The following is a 20,270-nucleotide window of genomic DNA, read 5'->3' as shown; positions in this document are numbered from 1 at the left end:
AGTTATATGAGTTTCCACTTATGCTAGCTTCTAAGAAATTACATGTCTTTTACCCAGCAGCAGGCCTTTAGAACTCTGCAAAGAAAATGAGAGAAAAGTACCAGCAATTGGTAGTGGAAATGCAGCATGGCAAGTGCATGTGATACTTAATGCTGGCAGACTGAAAGCTCTTCATTAAAGTCTGTAACTCGCTTTAGGGAAAGATTTTAATATGCACTGAAAGTTACTTTTTGCCTTTAGTTGAGAAGTATTTCTATTGGTAGGAAAGGGTACAAAAATTGAATTTTCAATTTTAAATGTTAATGTGTCCTGGTATCTGTTATCCTGAATCATGAATAATGAACAAGGCAGAGCAAAGGGCAAAATATGCAAGTCATGAATTCAGAAGTCAGCTGAGAATTTTTCTATTTCCTTTGGAGGCATTTATACGGATTATGGTTGTCTTTTTTACTAAGGATAATGTTAATGCATAGTCAAAGCTAGAAATCTAGTGAGCTTGTTTATATCTGTAACTTACTCCCAGCAGAAACAATGTGAAACAATATGTCATATGAAAAAACAGGAATAAGTATTGAAGCAGTGTGGTAATATTTTAAAATGTTGACTGTTTATAGTAATGTTGAAGCAGACATTATACTGTAATTTTTCTTTATCAAGTCCATTGTATTCTCCATATTGTGCACAGTGTAGTGCAGATTTTGGAGGAAGTTCTAATGAGGAAGAGGCTGGGGATTTATGTTCATTGTGTGCAGAAGGGCTAAATACTGAAAACAATTTATGTAGAACTGACTAACAAAGCAGTATTCAAGATCTGAAAAATGAGTATTGTTTTATTGCAATCAGATCTTTTTAATTGTGAAGTCCTGGAAAAATTCCATTAAATACAGCATTAGCTGCTTGCAGAAAGACCAAAAGTTTGCAACTTTTCACATAAGGCTTTTGTAACAATGCACATTCTGGCATAATATACCTCATGTGACCCTAGTCACCAAAGGCAAATTGTGTCAAGCTACAAAAGTAATTACTCTTGACAGATGAAAGTGATGTATTTAATTTTTACTGTATTTTACAAATTCAAAAATGAGAATTTTCTATATGAAGAAACACATTTTTCCCCTCAATTCTAAAAAAAATGTGCCCATGAATACAGCTTATTTAATGTGGTGTAATGATGGGCATACTTCTCTTTCAATGATCCTCATATCTGTAATGTTAGCAGAAAGCAAAATAAAAATATCCCCATTAACACTTACTTAAAAGGGCTATATCTCTATAAAACAAAGCCAAGTATTTTCCTAAGCCAGAAGAAATAAACTAGTCCATAAATACAATGCGAGAAATGCCAGCCAAATTCTTTTTCACATCTGTATTTGGAATGCAATCTGACAACATTCTTGGTGATGTCAAATATGGACTGAGAACAGTATTTTGATGTTAGTAAATACAGCATAATACTTGCTGAGGTATAATTAATGCTATTATAATATTGACGTTAACAATATCTGAATTGAGTAAAAAAGTATGTGTGTATACTCCCAAGCATCATAGCTGTGATCACATTTATTTATTTATTCTTTTATTTTATTTATACATAGACTAATTTAATTTACATTAGCTTTGTGTGAAATAGCTGAACTAGGTGAATTTTTAATGTAATTTCTTTCACTTTTCCAAGTTATCATACTAGAATGTGACTTAACTCAAAAGCAAACAAGAACTGTAAAGAAGAGCTTTTAAAAAAAGTAACTGGTGCAAAAAAATTAAGGTTACTCTTGAAAACTAAATTCACAGTGTGCCAAAAAAAGATTCTACATATCAGCCAGATGAATCTAAACTCTGGGTATTTACCTTTGAGAAGGTATTTGCTCCTTTGTGCACAGAATCAGAGCCCATCTCTCATTACTTCCCTTGAACAATATTGTTGTGCTTCAGAATCACGTATGAATTAAAAAATGTAAGTAAGTAGATTGCATGGTCAGCTATATTTTGCTTCCTGAAATATTTCATTTGTACCAATCTCTTTTTGCTTATTACCCCATGGTCCTTTTTCAGCATCTGCCTTTTTCACTGTAGAAATGGATGGTATCTGGAAAAATGAGACATACTTATTCTTTTAATTCTTATTAAGAGAGCCTGAATTATTTTAATGGTCCAATCTTTTAATGGTCCTTTGCAGAACACTCATCACAGTAGTGTTTCAATGGCTTGCATTTATTCCTTTATTTCCATACGTGGAAGAAAGCTTTATTATCTTGGTTTTATGGACTGGAAATCAATGGATCACTGTCAGAACTCAGCTTAGCATTCAAATCCCTTGTATTTTGAGTCCTTTGCTCATTACTCTTTTGTGAAGAACTGAAGATCCACATTTCAGCTAACTATTTTTATAATTATTAGATTTCAGTTGGGATTGCTTGCTAAAATCTGGGTTCTGTCAAGGCACAAAGCATTTAAACAAAGCAAAAGATCAATTTTTTTCCTTCATTCAGTTCACTTCCTTCTAACTGCCAGGCTTGCTCCTTTCACTTTCTGCATGACAGTCTTCCTTCTTCTGGGTCTTGTAAAATTTGCAAAAATCAAAATCTCTAAATTCTTAAACTGTGATATGCATTTCACTCTCTTCTATTAGCAGTTTTTCATTCCTGTGCATCAACTTCATAACCCTTTTTCCGCGTTCAAAGCTCTCCCAAATTTGCTCTTTTTATGATTAATCTCTTCTAGCAGATTAAGTAACTAGGGCATTGTACAAGGCCAGGGCTGGGAACAGGGCCTGAAGTCTTCAGTGGGGAATGTCTGCCTTTGTTACACAGCGTTTGAGGAAGGACAACCCACACTGGTGCCTCCTTGTGCCGTCTGCCCGCTCATCCTCCTGATGGGTGCCTTTAAACCAGGGAAAGAACTGCAGTCCTGACATCCACCATGCCCCATTTGCTGGTTACACAACAGCTCTAGAGTGTTTGTTGCTGGAGTAGACAGCTTCCATGGAAGCTAAAAAGTGCATGAATCTTGCAGAGTCAACTATTTTATTATGCCTGTCTTAGATGACAGGGCTCCCATTCCTCAGTGTCCCCAAGCTGTCAGGACGAGGTCAGTGGTCATGTAGGTCTTCTGTTACACTGTGGATTGGTAACTCATAAGCTATGGCTTACTCTAAGGTGTCACCTGGAATGCTTCCCTGTCATGTTCAGGGACACAAAAGAATGAAGTATGAAAGCAGCAGCTGCCAGTGAGAAGACTATAGCATTGTACTGGTTTGATGCAGGTTGAGACAAGTAGCTGAGTAAAATTGTATCCAAAATTGTCTTGCTCTAGGATTGCACAAATCTCCTACTAAGTTCTTGGGGTGTGCAGTAGCTGAAATGAAAGACAAAGTGCCGTGAAGTTTTACTTGCCCCCTATTGGAACTCTTTAATACTTGGAAATATATGAAGTTGGGAAGTAGGATTTTTTAATTGTAAAATTTTGTTGCTTCTGACTTGAAGAAATAACAAATTCCTTATTATATTTTCCTTATAAAAGAAAGGATGTTGCAAAACAAGAAAAGAAGAAAGTTCCAAGAAACATCTTAATAACACAGTCATTTATGAAGTTGAATGTTGGAACTAGAGAATCTTCCCATCCAAATAATTCTATGATTCTATGAAATGTAGATTCTATGAAATGCCATTTTTTATGGCATAAGATCTCATTTGAAATCAACAATAAAAAAGAAAAGATGCTGACTTGTGGCAGAGAAGCAGTCAAAATCTGTAACTGTTTACATTGAGATGAGTAGTTTGCCAAAGTTGTTATTCCCAAAGCATATTATACTTTCCAGTTCTTTATCAGATTTGACAGAATATAATCTAAAAAAAAAAGGAAAAGCAGAACAGCAATGTCACCCTAAAAAGTCATTTAGTTGTGTTGTATACAGTGTATAGCTGTGAGCATAGCCAATTCTACATTTCCAAAGACCTGTGGTATCTCCTTATTTCAACAAATTCGAGAAAGGGAATTAATTACAAATCATAGTCCATTATAAAATGTAAAATAATAAATGTTAATGGTGTCACTATTTGTACATTTTCAGTATTACCAATCAAAATTTCATTTGAGTAAAATTTTATTTTCTTTTGATAGATATGAATAGTCCAAATTTACTTGCATGATAATAAGCAGCAACAGAAAGATACTGACAGCTAAAATTATTTCTAATCACTATAAAATAAGTAAAATATTATCACAGACTTTTAAAAAATGGCAGATTTAGGTAATACCATAGTCTAATCATAATAAATTTATTATAGCTTATTCATGCTCTGCATTTTTATAAAACCTTCACTGTGACAAGACTGCAGTTCTTCCAGTGCAGTGAAGATGCTCTATGCAATTTCGTCTGCGCTGAGCAGACAGAGGCAGAAAAATGTTTTGGAACTCCAAGAAAAATTTGCTGAGCAGTCTTGCAAGGGTCTAATGGAGGCATTTTCAAGTGTTCACTGCCAGATTTAAATCAGGGGAATGATCCTTTTGTTGTTTAACAGTCAGATGGCCATAGCTGGTAAGGTCATTGTGTTGACACCTGTGCCAGCTGTCTGTGCCACATCTGAGTGTTATATTCATTCATATTAAGAATGCATAATGAAAAGAGGAGCCTCTTTAATTTAAAATTTAAAAAAAATACCGAAATCCTCCAATCAATCAAAAATGTTTACATGTGATTTTCATATTTCTTTCTATGTTTCCTTGTTAAGGACTTTCAGCTTCATACTGTATAGAGATAAATAAGTAGTTCATGAGTGAAGTGCATAAGACTTTGGACAAATTATGGAGATAACATGATGCCTTTTCTGTTAGTCTTCTTTAGGCAGTAGCAGGTTAGTTTGCTAGCAGTTTATCTGAAAATGAAATTGAACTGGACAGTCACCAGGCAAATGTAAAACTTTGGTTTGAAGAGTTCTGTTAATCTGGATAAATTATATTGTCAAGTAAGGTGCATACCTAAGGAAATGAGCAAATGAAGCAAGGGAGAGGATGGCTTGAAACTGGCTGTACTACAAGTGTCTTACTCAACTCTGTCTGAAGTCAGCTGAAGCCTTTTGAAGAATATTGCTTTGTTGTCCTAAATACATTTGTAACTAGAATAAGTTACTGACCTCCCTTTAAGCAGTAGCCTCTGTGTTTACATCACAATTATGCCCCTTCTATTTTGTGATGTAGCTCTTCTACCTGGAGAAGGCTGGTCCACCCTCTGCTACCCAGTGTGATTCCTTCTGAAAACCTCTGTGTGACCCAGACAAATTACATTGTCTGAAGAACTGCTTTGAGCAATCAGAGCCTCCAAAGTGCAGGGTCTGGTCCAATTTATGAGGCAGAATTCCCTGATGGTTTTGCATCTGATGATGCATCTGAAAACCCTGATGGTTTTCTTCTCTTATCACAAATTTCCAGAAATTTAAACATGAACAAGTAGAGGATGTGAGGGAATTTTCCTTCAAAAGTAGTGGAAAATACTGACCTTTTACTTAAACTCGTTCTGGAAATATTTAGCCTCAGGAGATATATTTTTGGGTAATTGTGATCGTAGAAAAACAAGAGACTGAGATTAAATCCCTTATGTAACTTTTATTACAGCTTCAGCTACCATAAAGGCTATAATTATGAGTGTAGTTCTTGTTGACTGTTGAAAGGTCCCTGAGCAATGTGCTTCTTTATGTATTCAGCGAAATGAAATAATTGCAGAGCTAACATCCCCTATTCTTCTGTGGACACTTCTTCCATTGTTCTATATTCTTCCGAAATAATGAAGTCAGTGCAAATTACAATGAAAAAATACACCTTTTTTCATTAGGATTCTAAATTAATTTAAAATGCAAATTGCATCTGTATCTCTCTATTTATTACTTTAACAATCTTACCCTTAAATCTCCACAACATTTTTTAAACTATTTTGGTTTTCTTTGAAATACAGTCTTAGGGAATTTCTGTTTGAAGGAGGTTTCCATCCAGCTTGTATACATAGACATGAGCAGTCTTGGATAAATGTTGGGAATATGATTTTTTTTCTGTTTGTTTTAATCATATAATAAAATTTACTGCTCAGTTTGTGAGTAGATTTGTATAAATTCTTGACATTTTCTAAGAATAGGTATAATAGAGCAGGGAAAAGGCAGAACTAAAATCTGAGAAAATATAAAAAAAAAATTCAAGCCCCGTATTTCTCATGTTTGGCACTGAAAGTTGTTTGGAATATTTCAAAGTGTTTGATGGTACATCTGTATGTCAGCAGCTCATTTTAAGAGGTTAATTGTAGCATCTTGCTCATTTCATTATGCAGACAGTCCACAAAGAACAATTCCTTGAATTTAACCCTGACTCTATTCTCACAGCACCAGAGCTCTCAGGAGACAAATAATTTTGCGTTTAGATTATGTTCAGTAACTAATGAAAGGGGTCATTAACTGAAGAAACAATGATATGAGCTAGTTCCTTATTTAGGTTACACCTTTCTTTCTGTGCACAGGAGATCCATTGTGAGGATGGGGGACTTTACCACAGTATTATGAAATATTTTACGTAAATACATTTGTATAGGGACTAAATAAATGCTTCATGGCAAGCTAAGTCTTGTGCCACCCTTACTTACTGAATATTTAATTTTTCAACCTGCCCTTCCTCTTAATGTAATGTGTATGGGAATTTTCCTGCATGTATGTATAAACGTGTGTACATGAGCAAAATAACCTTCATTGTGTTTAAGTGTCTTAAAAAACAACCACCATCATTGCTATTTTATTTTTGCACATCTGTTCTTTAAGCTGTAACCCAGGTGTAACAGATCATTGCTCTAAACTAATTTGATTATACAGTATCACACTGTCAAGCCTATGCACAGAAGGTATGAAACTAAGTAAGACAGTTGGATATGATTTTTACTTCTGGGATCTACTGGAGTTTCATTTTCAGATTTCTCTTCATCTTTAAAGGGGTAATTAATTTCCTTCAAAGAAGATGGTTTGACAAAAATAACATGTAAGCAAGCTCAAAACAAAAGGTGTTTTTACATATACCAAATTACTTTCTTAATCATGACTGCTAAAAGGGAGATCAATAATTAATGATCCAATTACTAGTTTACAAAGGCTTTTATTGCAGTGTCAAGGTGATGAAAGAGCCTCCTGCACTGTTTTTATTTTTGCTTCCAGTACAACTAACTGAATCAGCAGATGCACTGCATATTTCTAGATAATTTATGGCATGTGTGCTGCCAGGGATGGATGATGCTTTGGACTTACACCTGCTATTAAGCTCTTGTGTCTTAAAGCAAACAATTTTAAAAGTAAAGTGAATGTATGTTGTGTCTCCTGCAGTTTAGTTTTGAGAAGCTAGCAGGTTAAAAATTATATTTGTTTAGACAACCAGAAAGTTATTTGTACTCCATGTGAGAAATGTTAGGTCAGGTTTAAAGAAAAACAAAACCAAAAAACTGCTATGACTTGTAAAAAAATGCTGTATTTCTTTGTTATGCACAGTGTAAAAGGTGACACTTGCCACAGTAGTTTTACTTCCCTCTTGATTGTTAGGTAGAATTATGAGATTTGCCCATGTCTTTCTGCATAATGTAAACTGAGATTTACAGACAAGAAAATTAATCAGTTTAACTACTGAATGATGATTTACTATTGAAATACTAGTTGTTCAAGTATGTAATACAGAGGACTGTTTTAAAGGTTATTTTTATTTCTATTCTGAAATGTGCATTTCCTCATCAGTTATCAAGACATTTAGAGTGAATTTAGAGTGTTCTGTACCCACTGAGAGTTTGTAAGAAATAATGCTATGCTTAAAAACATGAACTGGACCTTTTTTGCATTAGTCCTTCCCTTCAGCTGTCCTTGTGGGATAACAGCCATGTCCAAGGGTAAAAGTAAAAATGTATTTTCATCCCAAACAAAATCTAAGAACTGAACAGAAAAAGGCAGCAAGTACCTGGAACTTAGATACCGGTTTGATTATTTTAGAAAACTGTTTCATCTCAAAAATGTAAAAGTTTTTATATTTTTAATTTATTATTATTGTTGTTGATGATGAATTTTTCTATTAGATAAAAAGAATTATATAGGTTATTTTTATATTGTTTATCTCTTACTGAAAAATCACAAAATAAGTAATTCTTAATATCACTTTTTGGTAGCAAGATGCCAGCGATCTTGACTGGAAGTAGTGGAGAGAAAGGAAAAAGATGTGATCAATGAAAGAACTGGGTTGTCCTCAGTCATGATATATGGGTGGCTGCTGGGCTGGTGATGGAAATTGATTCTAGATAATGATGTGCCTATGAAAGGAGCCATCTCTATGTTAGTAATGTCTCCTTTCATTAGGATTAACTCTACATGGGATAAAAGATAGGAAACTGTTATGAATAAATATATTTATGTTTCTTTAAACCTGAGCTAAGAAGACTTTTCTGCTTGACATGTTCACTATTTCAGCTTTACTTATGGTTGATAGTTCTCTTGATGAACTCTTAGCATGCCAGTTGTACTTATGACAGTACAGCTCTGTCATGAGTACAACTGGCATGTTAAGTCCATGTCCTTATTTGTGAATTTGATATTGTGCCTCATGAAGAATCCATTCCTTTGCTGTTTTTCTTGGTCTCCTGTTGTCTTAATTTTGCAAATTTGAAGCGTACTTATTAATTAAGATATACTGATTCAAAGTAGCTTGGGGTTATTTTCTGTAGTAATTAGTGTTGGCATCAAAGCAGTAAAGATTGAAAGTAAATAAGGACACAATATAGGGGAGGTTTTTTTTTTTTTTTTGTTGTTGTTGTTGGTTTCTTTTTTCTTTTGTTAATAAGTATTAGAAGAAACTATGCATATAGAAAACATTATTATAGGCTCCCTGTCAACATATGTCCATTACTAAAAGGAATGAAAATACACCTGGTTATACTCTGCCTCTCAAAGGCAGAGAGCTTATTTCTGTCCAAATAGAAATAGGGTCACATTTAGGATTCAGTTCATGTGAATTAAATCCTATGGCCTTGAGACTTGGAGATGCCAGGCAGCCTTGTTGGAGCTACTCTGACAGTAATTTTGGCACAGTCACAACTTCAGGATGTAGAAAAGTGTATATCTGCAGAAAGCTGGGTATAGGGTAAGCCAGCATGAAGTGAATTGCATAAGCAAATAGGTCTACTAATGCTAAATAGAGTTTTCATCAAGCTACTTATTTCTTCAGTTTAACTAAGCCTTCTTCAGTGAGTGTATATAAAATGGTAATGAAAAGTCTAATGGAAATAGGTACTGAGAGCACACAAAACCCCAAACCTGTTTCCTAAATTTTGCAGCTGTTTCTCACAAATTTTCAGTGTTCCAATTATGAACTGTCTTCACTTCCAGGGGGCTATAAGGCTTGTTTCCAACTGGCTTGTCAGGTTTTACTATTGCCTTCCTGTTGGCAGCAAAACAGTTGAATTTGCCTGGACTGGTTTCAAAGTCTGAGGACAGATTTCTTGTGCATGTGTGGTTTGGTTGCCAGTTGTGCAGCAGTTCCAACACATCAAAGAAACGTTGGATTCTGTGCTTCCTTAGCAGTTGTCAAGATGGCTCATTTTTCTGAATCAGGATTTCAGTGATTCAGGAAATACAGGGGTTTTCCTCACCTTCTAGACACCAAATAATTCCTCTGTGCATTATATCCAAGAACTTGTTGACTTTCAGCAGACCAGTCTGTGAAAAAGGTTGGGCTCATTGGGAACACCTAAATAGGCTATCTGGTTTTAGCTGATGAGAACATTTTCGCAGTATTATACAGCTCTAAGATGCTGAAACAAGAGCCAGATATGAGATTCTTTAATAGGATTATTCTCCCCTGCATTGTTTCCTCTTTATATGAGTCCCTCATTCAGATGTAGGCAAGCTGGTATTGCTGATACTGGTTGCAGGCCTGAGATGGTGAAGAACTTGTGATCAAGCTGGCAGATCACCCTAAGGTGAAAGGATGCGGTTATAACACACAATCAGGGAAGATGTGTGAGGTCAGCCCAGGAATACATATGTGGTCTTTGTGGATGCGAATAGGGAAGAAAAAGAAGTATTTTAAAAATAATAATGAAAGAGTAATAAATTGCATTTGATTACTTACCACTGGGCATGATCCAAAAATACTGTCTTAGTGAAATTTTTCAATGTGTGTTTTCCTTTGCATTCTGCCAAAAGAACTTCCTTTTTTCAGGTACAGGTTCTAAATTTCTTAACAGCAGAAGGAAGAAGGGAAAAAGTGAAAATGCTCTAAGTAGGGTCAAAAGCATAATTTGAAATAAGCAGCTTCCTAAGATAAAGTCTTAAAGATAATCAAGCAAGAGAGAAACCCATAGGATATTATACTTAATTAGTTTTAGTTTTCCCTGATCTTATTAGAGTAGCAGGGAATATATAACAAAGGTGTGCAAACCTGAAAAGTTTGAATCCTAATTAGAAAACAAATTGGCTGTGGTAGACTGCAACCACAGTATAAAATGTCTGGCTGTCTCCCATATAACTAAACTGTACCTGTCCATTTTCTTGTTGATTAAGTTTGTGTATTGAATCATATGATAGAGGTCATGGTGTGGCATACAGTGTCACACTTTAGGTGTCGTATGAGAGACATAATTTTACATGTATAAGGTCATCCAGCTTGTGTACTGAGCTGTGACCAAGTATATTTGCCATGCAAATATGCTTTCTTTCAATTTATTCCAGGGAAAAACATTTATCAAAATATGTTTGATGAACAGACTGAGCATAATTTTGTTTTAGAATATGTAATTTTGAAGAAAGCAATTTAAATCCTTCTAGCAAAACATAATTAAATAAAATACTTCCAGTAAATATTCTTCTATTAATAGTGATCCTAAGTGTCAGTTTCAGAAAGAGAAGCAGAACGAAATAGACATGCTGGAACCCTTTCACCTTTACATTAGGTAATCTTTACATCAAGAGTAATATCTTTTCTGTTAAGCAGTTCTTGTAGTAGTTGAAAGCAGGGCTACATAGTTTTTGAGGGTAAACCAGGTTCTTCAAGTAAAATCTCTTAGTAAGATCTTCCCCTGAACAGTATCCCTTAAAACAAAAACAAAAAAAAAAAAAAAAAAGAAATTCAGGATATTACTAAGTTCTCAGTGACTAGCCCATGAGGTCCAGAGACATTTCTTTGCTAGCAGTGTCTCTATTCAATAGTTGTATGGTGTCAATGTCATCATTCTTGCCACAGGGGTATGCACTGTTACCTGCTCCCACCTCCCTCAGTCTTTTCTCTCACCTGCCTTGTGGAATGTGGCACTCTGCTATTCACTAATGGAGATTTATACAATTTTCTCCTAATTGCTGTATTTCTCTGTATTTCACTTATAAAAAGTCAAAATATACTTCATATCCTTTACCTAAAGAACAGCTTCTCTTTTTTTCCTTTGGTAGGATCAGATCCTTCAGACATTTTCCTAGGCTGTTCCATGTTGAAAGTTGACAAATCCAGAGAAATAATAGTTTTCCAAGAAGAAATGTTGAAATGCATGGTAGGAATTTTCAAAGCCTGCTGCAAGCCCTGCAGGAAGGTGCTTCTTTTTTTAATCAGCACTCAGACTTCATCAGTGACTGTGTTGGAAAATATTTCTGTGCTTTACAGTCAGCTGTGTGACAGGCAGCTTTACGTTTGCTCCTGCACCAAAAGCTACAATGTCCCTGAAATGTCCAGAGCTGACAAAGCAATTGTTTAAGCACTCATATAATCACCTCCAGGCAGTTCTAGCTGTGTAGCTCCTCTTTGGAGTCACCCACTGTGTGGCAGTCTGGATGGATAGTATTGCAAACACAGAAAGTAACCTGCTTAAATGGAAGTTCTTAATAGCTGTATTCACTTTTTACTTCACTCCAGAGACCTTCTGGTACAAGGTTGCACTGGGAGCTGAGCAGTTAGGAGATGTATGTTAGATACAAATTCCTTAATGCTTTATAAAAAAATACTCAATTATGGTATTTCTGTGTGGGAAAGTCATTATAGTAAACAAAAACCAGAAACTGACCAAAATTCTTTTAAAATATACTCTAAAATTCTAAGTTCCCATTGCTACAGGAAGGTCCTATTGCTGGGGGGTCCTGAATGTAGAAGAAAAACATATTTTCCTCTGCCTGTTTGGCTTTGTAAAGAGAAAATAAGAAAAGAACACTGAATAACAGTAAGGTTACAAAGACTTCAGCTTAACCTTGTTTCTGCAGAAGGGCAAGGTTACTGATGTTGTGGTTCTCCCAACCTGATTAGTCCATGGAAGCTTTCCATATACACATAGAACTCATTGACATTAATAAGAGCAGACCTCACATATGTCCTTTCCTATATCCAGCTGTACTCCTGAACTCAAAAAGCATCTGAATATTGTTATAATGGCATAAACTAGTAAACTAGGACTGTGTCTTCCTTAGTAATGTATTAGGTCCCTTTTCCATGAATCATGATTTTGATATTATATCCTTTTTAATTTATCAATGAAGTGACATTTTTTCCTGTATAATTTCTGCTGCATACCCTAAATGTATATATTCTCAATAATAAAGTATTTTCTATAGTGGCTGATTAATTTCTAAGACAGCAGCAAATGTATTTTTAATATTAATTATGATTATTAATGATGATTAATTTCTAAGAGAGCAGCAAACTCTGGTACTCAAGAGTTACAACTATGGTGTCTATGTTACAAAAGATCATGTTTTAACTTTTTTTTTGTTTGTTTATTTACTTATAGTTTTTTTCTTGTATGCAAAGACCTATGTGTTCTACATATATTACTTTAAATTTGACAAGATTTCGAAAATCATTTCCCTTGTCAAGATTTTAATATTTCTAGAACTTCCATTGAAAAACTGATGTCCAGTGACTTTATCAAGCTATTAGTTTTACTTCAAAAAGTTGTAGGTATACTAAGCCATACGTGTCTGTCATAAAAATGTAATACACTACAGGGCTTCCAGACAATCATCCTTTTCTTAACTTGCATAGTATTTATGCCTGTTATTTAGATCAATTAATACAGTATTAAGGGCAAAATCTATAAGATCTACAATAGCTTTACAACTTCTAATTTATATGATAATTTTTGGAAACAGGTAACTGCATATTTTACACAGATAAAACCAAAACAGTATTTGGATGGAGTTGTTGCTTATTTTAATTTTTCATTTTATAAATGCCAATTATTTAGTATTTACTGTGAGACACAACTACAATAAAAAAAGCCTTCTACATCTAGTTTGAAAAGAGGAAGAGAAAATGGTAGAGCAAGAAGAGGGAGTGCTTTTATCAGGTAACAGGCTCAGTTTTGCAAGTGTTCCTCTGTGCAGCTTTAGCTCCAGGGCTTATCATTTGATGAAGAGTAACTGTTTTTGCAAAATGACTGAATCTAATCTTGGACACATACTGTTTGTGGATGCACCATACAGTAATAAAAGGGTAACAGGACATGGAATAAGCAGAAACCAGTTATACCAGCAGACGAGCCTGGGACCAATGCTTAAAGGCCCCAGGGAATTTGTAAAACAGGCAATATGTAAGCTGGAACTCTTGCTATCCTCTGGATATCTCTAAATGTGTATTTGTGAGTAAGGGCTAGATCTTCATGAGCTCACTGATGATTTCACTCAGTACCCCTTGAAGCAATGTCTGGAGGCAAAAGTAGCACTGGAAATTCCATTGCAGAAGTAGCTTTAGCAAAATATTACTAGCTTTCAAAACAGTATTTCTTTCCCCTTTGGCAAGATAACCACACTTTAATCTGTAATACAGGCAAGATGTTAACATTCATGGCAAAGCAGTTTTGGTAAAAATTTCCCATTTTTAAATGCTATCTTCCTTTCGAGAGTCAAGAAACGTAGTTAATAGATTTACAGCCTATTTATTATTTAGAAAATATGAATTATTTGATGCCTCAAAATAATTCTATGAAGTTACTTTATCATTGTTTTTATGAAAGAAAAGGCTATTTAATATGCTACAAGATTTCTGCAATGTGTAAGGGACTAAGTTCAAAGTATCTTTTTGAAAACAAAGCCTTTGTATTTTGAATATGTCCTTCTTTAAAATGAAAACGAGACTTGATTTTTTTTTTCCATACAGCATATGCAAGTCTCTATTTTCGGAGGCAACAATTGAAAAATTGTATTTCTCATTGTACATATACAATATACTAAGTTGGACTTGATGAGCTCCAAGGGCTTTTCCAACCTAGTTAATTCTGTGATACCTCTCCAAGGAGAATGTTTTACTTTACTAAAGCCTCTTTTGTTTTTTGTAGTTTTATGGGGCTGTATCTTCACATCCTTTCTGTAAAGTTTTCTAGACAAGTGTTAAGACATTGCTAAGACTTGTTAGTTACATTTCACCACCCTACTGATGTAGTTCCGGAGGAACAGGCTGAGTGATGTTGAAGCAGGATCTGAAGTAACAGAAAGAGAAAAATGTTTTTTGAGGTCTGTATTAAGGCACCCTGAACTACTTTGCTTTAGTTTGGTCAAATTTGATAGAAAATTAGACATTTGTTTCCTGCACATAGTAATATAACAATATTATGCAACATTCAGTAACAAAATATTTTTCATATTACATGTAGTAACAATGGTGAGAGAAAAAAAAGAGATAAACATAATAGTGCAGAATGTGTAGGCATAATTTACAGTTTAAAGTACCGACATAAAAGAGAATGTTTTATTAAAATACATGAGTCATTCCCCAATTCTTTGGACAGCAGCATTAATTTAGATCTCTTCTTAAACTGTTTTTCAAACTTTTCTTTCTACTGTGCGTCTGCCATGGAGGTTAAATTCTGATTCTATGAAATATTTGTTTTGTCAAAACCCTAAACACTCCCTTTTGTGGGGTACCTGCACTTACTAGAATTAATCCTAATATTTGACCAGTAGACAAAGCAAAGTTAATATGCTTTTTATTCTCAATATAGTTTCTAGATTTTTATTTTCATTTAACCTTCCTTAACATCATCTACTGCAAAATGAATGCAGTGTGCCATTGTTTTAATTATTTTATTGATGTGATTAGAATAAATACTAATTTGTGTTAGAAAAGCAAAGAAATATGTTCCTTAAGACATTCTGTATTAAAATGCTTTCCCTTCTGGATATTCTATTAGAAATACAATTTGCCTTTTAATTTTATAATTTTGTAGGGACAGTTAATGAATCTGGCGCAAGGATGCTTTGCTCTGTACATAATTCTTTGCACACATCAACACACACAAATGTATCTCCTTCCTCACTGTTTTTCATATTCCATGTACTCTGTTGTTGAAGCCTTAACTTTTTCTTGGAAGCCCTTTGCAAGTCCTCCAGGCAGAGGTTATGAATCAGATAGGATAATCAGAAGTCTTTACAATTTTACTGTATCTTTGTTTGTCCTTCTTTCACCTTTCCTTTACTGCACTATCTTGTCTGTCTGATTCTCGCAGGAGACATGGATTACAACTGGTTGGACCATACATCTTGGCATAGCAGTGAGGCATCCCCAATGTCTTTGGTGAGACATGTGGAGCCTTACCATTTAGTTGCCTTTGTCATTTTACATTTCCTTGGTTTTATTTACACCTTTGCATGTTTTCTTTTTTTGTATCCTTTTTTATCCCACACCTATAGGGGACAGTCAAAGGGGAAAAAGAAAAACTAGTGAGCAGGCAGTTTTGTCGGATTCTAACACCTTATCCGAGAGGCAAAAGAAAATGGTGTGCTTTGGTGGCCACTCCTTGGAAGAGGACTTGGAATGGTCTGAGCCTCAGATAAAAGACTCTGGGGTAGATACGTGTAGTAGCACCACTCTAAACGAGGAACATAGCCATAGTGAGAAGGTACTGAGATTATGGAGCCTGCATTTTAACCTGCTCATTTGGTCTTTGTTTGCTCTCTGTCACTCATTAAAATAGTGCATAAAATAAAAGATAGGGTGTTTCTAGAGGCAATATAGCATTTCTTAAGGTGCAGAAAAGAAAAACAAATGAAAAGTCTTTGCATGCTTGCAGCTTTTACTGTTTGGCAGCCTAAGAAAAAAAATTGAGAGGCATAAAGGAATGTTGTTCTTATGGTTGCAAATTAGCATATCTTGATATTACCTTCAAGAACAAAGTAATTAACAATAAGGATTCTACCAATTGGCTTATTTGATTTATTATTTCCAAACTCCTGGGGCTGAAATTAAATTAATAGTTTAAACCCCAGGTGAAAAAGGGAGAAAATTGGGTCTCTCTGCACAGAAAAGTTGTTTTTCTTTTTTCCCTTTCACTGTCATAGTTGTTCATTTGTTTTGTTGCCATGTAATTTTTGTGCAGTACTGTGCAGAATTAAAGACTTTGCCATCTGCTTTGGTATTTTTTATTTTTGCTTTCTGTTTGGTGGAGATTATGATAAATCTTTTTAGAGTTAATAGTTGTAATGGGAGCAGATTTATCTGTGCCTGCTAATTTTGCATGAAATAGAGCATGAAATAATATTTTTCTGTGAGAAAGTACTATGATTACACAAAAGAAAATCTGAACAATTCATTAATTAGGCCAATAGACAAGTATAACTGTGCCCATGTATAGTAATGGAATAATAATGCTCACTGAAACTGTGCTTCATGTGTGAATTAATTATTCCAAGAAAGAAACAGAATATTAAAATTAATTAATGAATATACCTTTTACCAGTATTTTAAAATTTGAATGTACTACTACTGAGAGAATGTAAAACACTAAAAATATTTGTTGGTCTTGGATAAAAATTGAAATGTTTGAAGGAGTGGAAAAATAAGATATTTCTAATATCAAACTTTCAGTTTGAGTTAAACTTCTTTTCCAGTATTATTCTTATACTAGACTTTTAGCAAAGTTTTTCTCAATACTGAGGTGTAAATCTCATTGTGTGTAGATAACTATGAGTATTTGTCTATGTCTGTCAAGTCAAGATTGAAAGATCATTCTAGATGTTTACAAATTTGATTTAGTAAAATAGATAATGGTATTAAATATTAGATATCCATTTTGATGTATGATATGTCCAAATAAATATTTTCCAGCACAATTTTCTGTCATTTTTATATTAAATTTTGGTGTAATCATAATGCTTTCATAGCATTTTTAAAATATATCAGCAAATGAAAAGTATTACTGAAATATTTTTCATTAAAATGCTATTCACTGTATTTTCCATTAACACCATATGATAGCATCCAGTAACTTGGCAACCATCCAAAGATGGAGATCGTCTCATCGGTCGGATTTTGTTAAATAAGCGACTGAAAGATGGAAGTGTGCCTAGAGATTCAGGAGCAATGCTTGGATTGAAGGTTGGTCATGAGCAATTTTGAAACTAACAACTCTCTCAGTTAAACTAGCTACTTTTATAATTAAAGTATTCTCACACTATATAGTGCATGCATACCAATATTGATAATGCCTTATCATTCTCAAAATTACAACATAGACATAATATATTAATTTACCTAGAGTAATTTTGTAGGGTCCTTGGCAGAATTAAAAAACTGTGTCTTTCTGAAAGACTAGACGTGTTTTCAGATGTTTTCTGAGGACGTCTTCTTAGCAAAGTGCAAATTGCACCTTTGCTAGGAAAGCCAAGTCCTGTCTGTCTTGTTCAGTATGGAGCATTGCACCATGGTATAACTTCTATTTCCCAAGAAAGAGAAGAAAAATGAAAAAAAATTATCTCTCTTGAAGACCTGGGGGCCATCTGTGAGTTAATAACATTTCAGTCCAGATCAGAGTATGCCAATGGAACTTCCTCTTTGAATTTTTCGCTCCTCTGATTGCTGGATTTGCCTCATTTTAAAAACAAAAAATGGAAAATAGTTTAATATTTTTGGTTTTTATCACAAAATCTACTCTTTTTTATGTGTTAACATCTTTTTCATGATGCAGTGTTCTTTAAATACATTATTAATTATTTCTAGCTCAGATATTAATCTCAATTTTGTGTGATACTATTATTTGCAGTCCCAGAAATGTTAGTACAAGAATGAGAAGAAACTATAAACAGTGAAAGAAACAGACATGTATTTATTTTGATTCCATATCATTGCTGCGAGAAATTATTAAGGAGTTTAAATTTTCTGTTCTCCTTTAGCATGACTCTTACTTCACCTCAGGTATACAGATTACATTATTGTCACACCCTGTGAGTAAGGATTAAATCAGTGTGTTTATGTATTAAATATGCTAACATGTTTTGGAAAGATTTAAAATTTTTATTTAATTAATAAATAATTTTATTTGAAGTCAATGGAGAAGCCAGTTGAACATCAAGTTTTAAATGTTTATTTTTGTCTTGTCAGAAAATGCAAGAGAAAAGATTAACAGTGCCATTAGGAAGCACTTTTTGTTTAAAAATCTATGTTAAAATTTCTCAAATCTCATATTATGAAGATGAACTCTTCAGTGAGATTCATTAATAGTTCAGATTCAAGAGTAACTACTTTTTAATCTCAATAGACATCTGGAAAGAGTGATTTCCAACAGTTATCCCTGACCTGAATTTTCAAGTATTTACATATTGAAAGTAAACTAAACTGGATTTAGTATTACAAATTTTAAATCCCAGTATGAAGACCAGTAAGAAACTTAAAGAATTTGAAGATTATTCAGCTATTACTGATTCTGACATGTAAGTCTGATAGTAAGATAAATATTAAGGTCAAACCTTTTGAAGTTCCCTGTAGAGAAAGCCATGTCCTGTCTGGACTTTCAGTGTGACAAGTGTTTTCATCTGACTTGCCAAGCCAAAGGAATTTCATTGCTTACTGTGAACATCCTGAGTTGTGTTACATTAATATATCTTTTCCCAGTTAAAAAAATAGCGAAGCGAGCAATTAAATGACCAATAACTTATATTGTTTTGGGTGGTAATTTATAATACAATGAGATACTATACATTTATTTGCTAAAAAGTAAAAGCTTTAGGATTCTCTATTTACATTCTTTTTCAATTGTACAAATTGCCAGAATAGCTAGAAAAATTACCTGCCATAGCCAAACTTCTGTGGTGTTTTTTCCTAGTGTATATGTGTTACCTGGACTGCATAAAACACAAGGAAAAAGCTGAATTCTTTCTATTGCCAGAACATTTTAATAATCTAAAGTAATTTTCATACTGTGAAAATACTTCCTATTTGAAACAGGTAGTAGGAGGAAAGATGACTGAATCAGGTCGACTCTGCGCATTTATCACCAAAGTTAAAAAAGGAAGCTTAGCTGATACAGTGGGGCATCTTAGACCAGGTATGTATCTACTACAGATCTATACTGCTGAGTTTCTTTTCTGAAGGTGATAACAAGTGAACAAGTTTAATTACATGTGAAATTATATTGAATAGATGTGATGAAATACTGCAGAATTTGACCTGACACTGTTACTAGATGGTTGCTTTTATAAAAATATATATTCTTATGCTGTTCAAAAAATATTTTAATATTTTTTCTCATTTTTATACTCAAAGTAATATTCTGTTGATGTCCTCCCCAGTCATTTTGTGGTGTATATTTTGTTTAGAGCAAACCAGGCTATGAAAAGGTATGAGCAGAACCACCTTGCCTAGGAAGCTGCTTCTGTTCCAACATGCAAACCATAGATTGCTGCACTGGATGTTCAAGAAATATTAGCATATGAACTATCTGAACCAAGTTGATGAGATATGATGTTTTAGTTATGAATTTTCTAAAGAGCATGTTGGGATTTCTGTAAGCCACAGCTGCCAAAGCAAGTAAGAGCACCATCTAAGTCAGTAGGGGTCCTACTGATTATATTATTGTTTCACAGAACTTTACATGTTTGAGGCTGAGCTGCAGAAAACCTTTAATACTCAGGTTTTTCCTGCATGAAGGCCTCCAAACTTGTTCTATAACACAGGTTTCACAATCCAATAAACTGACAGTAGAATGGGTTAAATAGTTGTTGTAAGTGCTGTCCACAGCAAACTTCCTAAGCAAGGTGTTATTACTTACAGGTGATGAAGTATTAGAATGGAATGGAAGGATACTACAAGGAGCTACCTTTGAGGAGGTGTATAATATCATTTTAGAATCCAAACCTGAGCCACAAGTAGAGCTTGTAGTTTCAAGACCAATAGGGTAAGTAATTTCATGTGTTTTATATTAAATATTATAAAATTGTTCACTTTTAGGATGGAGTATATCAAACATTCATTAACATTGTAAAAAGAAAAATCTTACGCAAAATTCTGTAAACCAAAAATGTAGTTAG

At 34.1% G+C, this 20,270-nt stretch overlaps 1 protein-coding gene across 50 annotated transcripts in view; it reads left to right on the top strand.

Moving 5' to 3' along the window:
- The window catches only part of RIMS2 (regulating synaptic membrane exocytosis 2), a 445,153-nt gene that overhangs the window by 215,056 nt on the left and 209,827 nt on the right, over window positions 1-20,270 (top strand). For 34 of the 50 annotated variants that reach the window (XM_071421429.1, XM_071421423.1, XM_071421444.1 and 31 more), the window contains 4 exons: window positions 15,660-15,868; window positions 17,224-17,343; window positions 19,189-19,288; window positions 20,014-20,137. In XM_071421429.1, coding sequence (XP_071277530.1) covers window positions 15,660-15,868; window positions 17,224-17,343; window positions 19,189-19,288; window positions 20,014-20,137 — 553 coding nt within the window. Of the gene's footprint in view, window positions 1-15,475; window positions 15,544-15,659; window positions 15,869-17,223; window positions 17,344-19,188; window positions 19,289-20,013; window positions 20,138-20,270 lie in introns of all 50 variants that reach the window. The other 16 variants (XM_071421446.1, XM_071421432.1, XM_071421445.1 and 13 more) reach the window with 1 other exon arrangement.

The sequence above is a fragment of the Agelaius tricolor genome, unplaced genomic scaffold (assembly GCF_023055355.1).
Source record: "Agelaius tricolor isolate 1412-34295 unplaced genomic scaffold, bAgeTri1.0.p SCAF_2, whole genome shotgun sequence".
NCBI lineage: Eukaryota > Metazoa > Chordata > Aves > Passeriformes > Icteridae > Agelaius > Agelaius tricolor.
The sequence above is the reverse complement of the archived record's forward strand: the minus strand, read 5'-3'. Positions and strand labels throughout refer to the sequence as shown.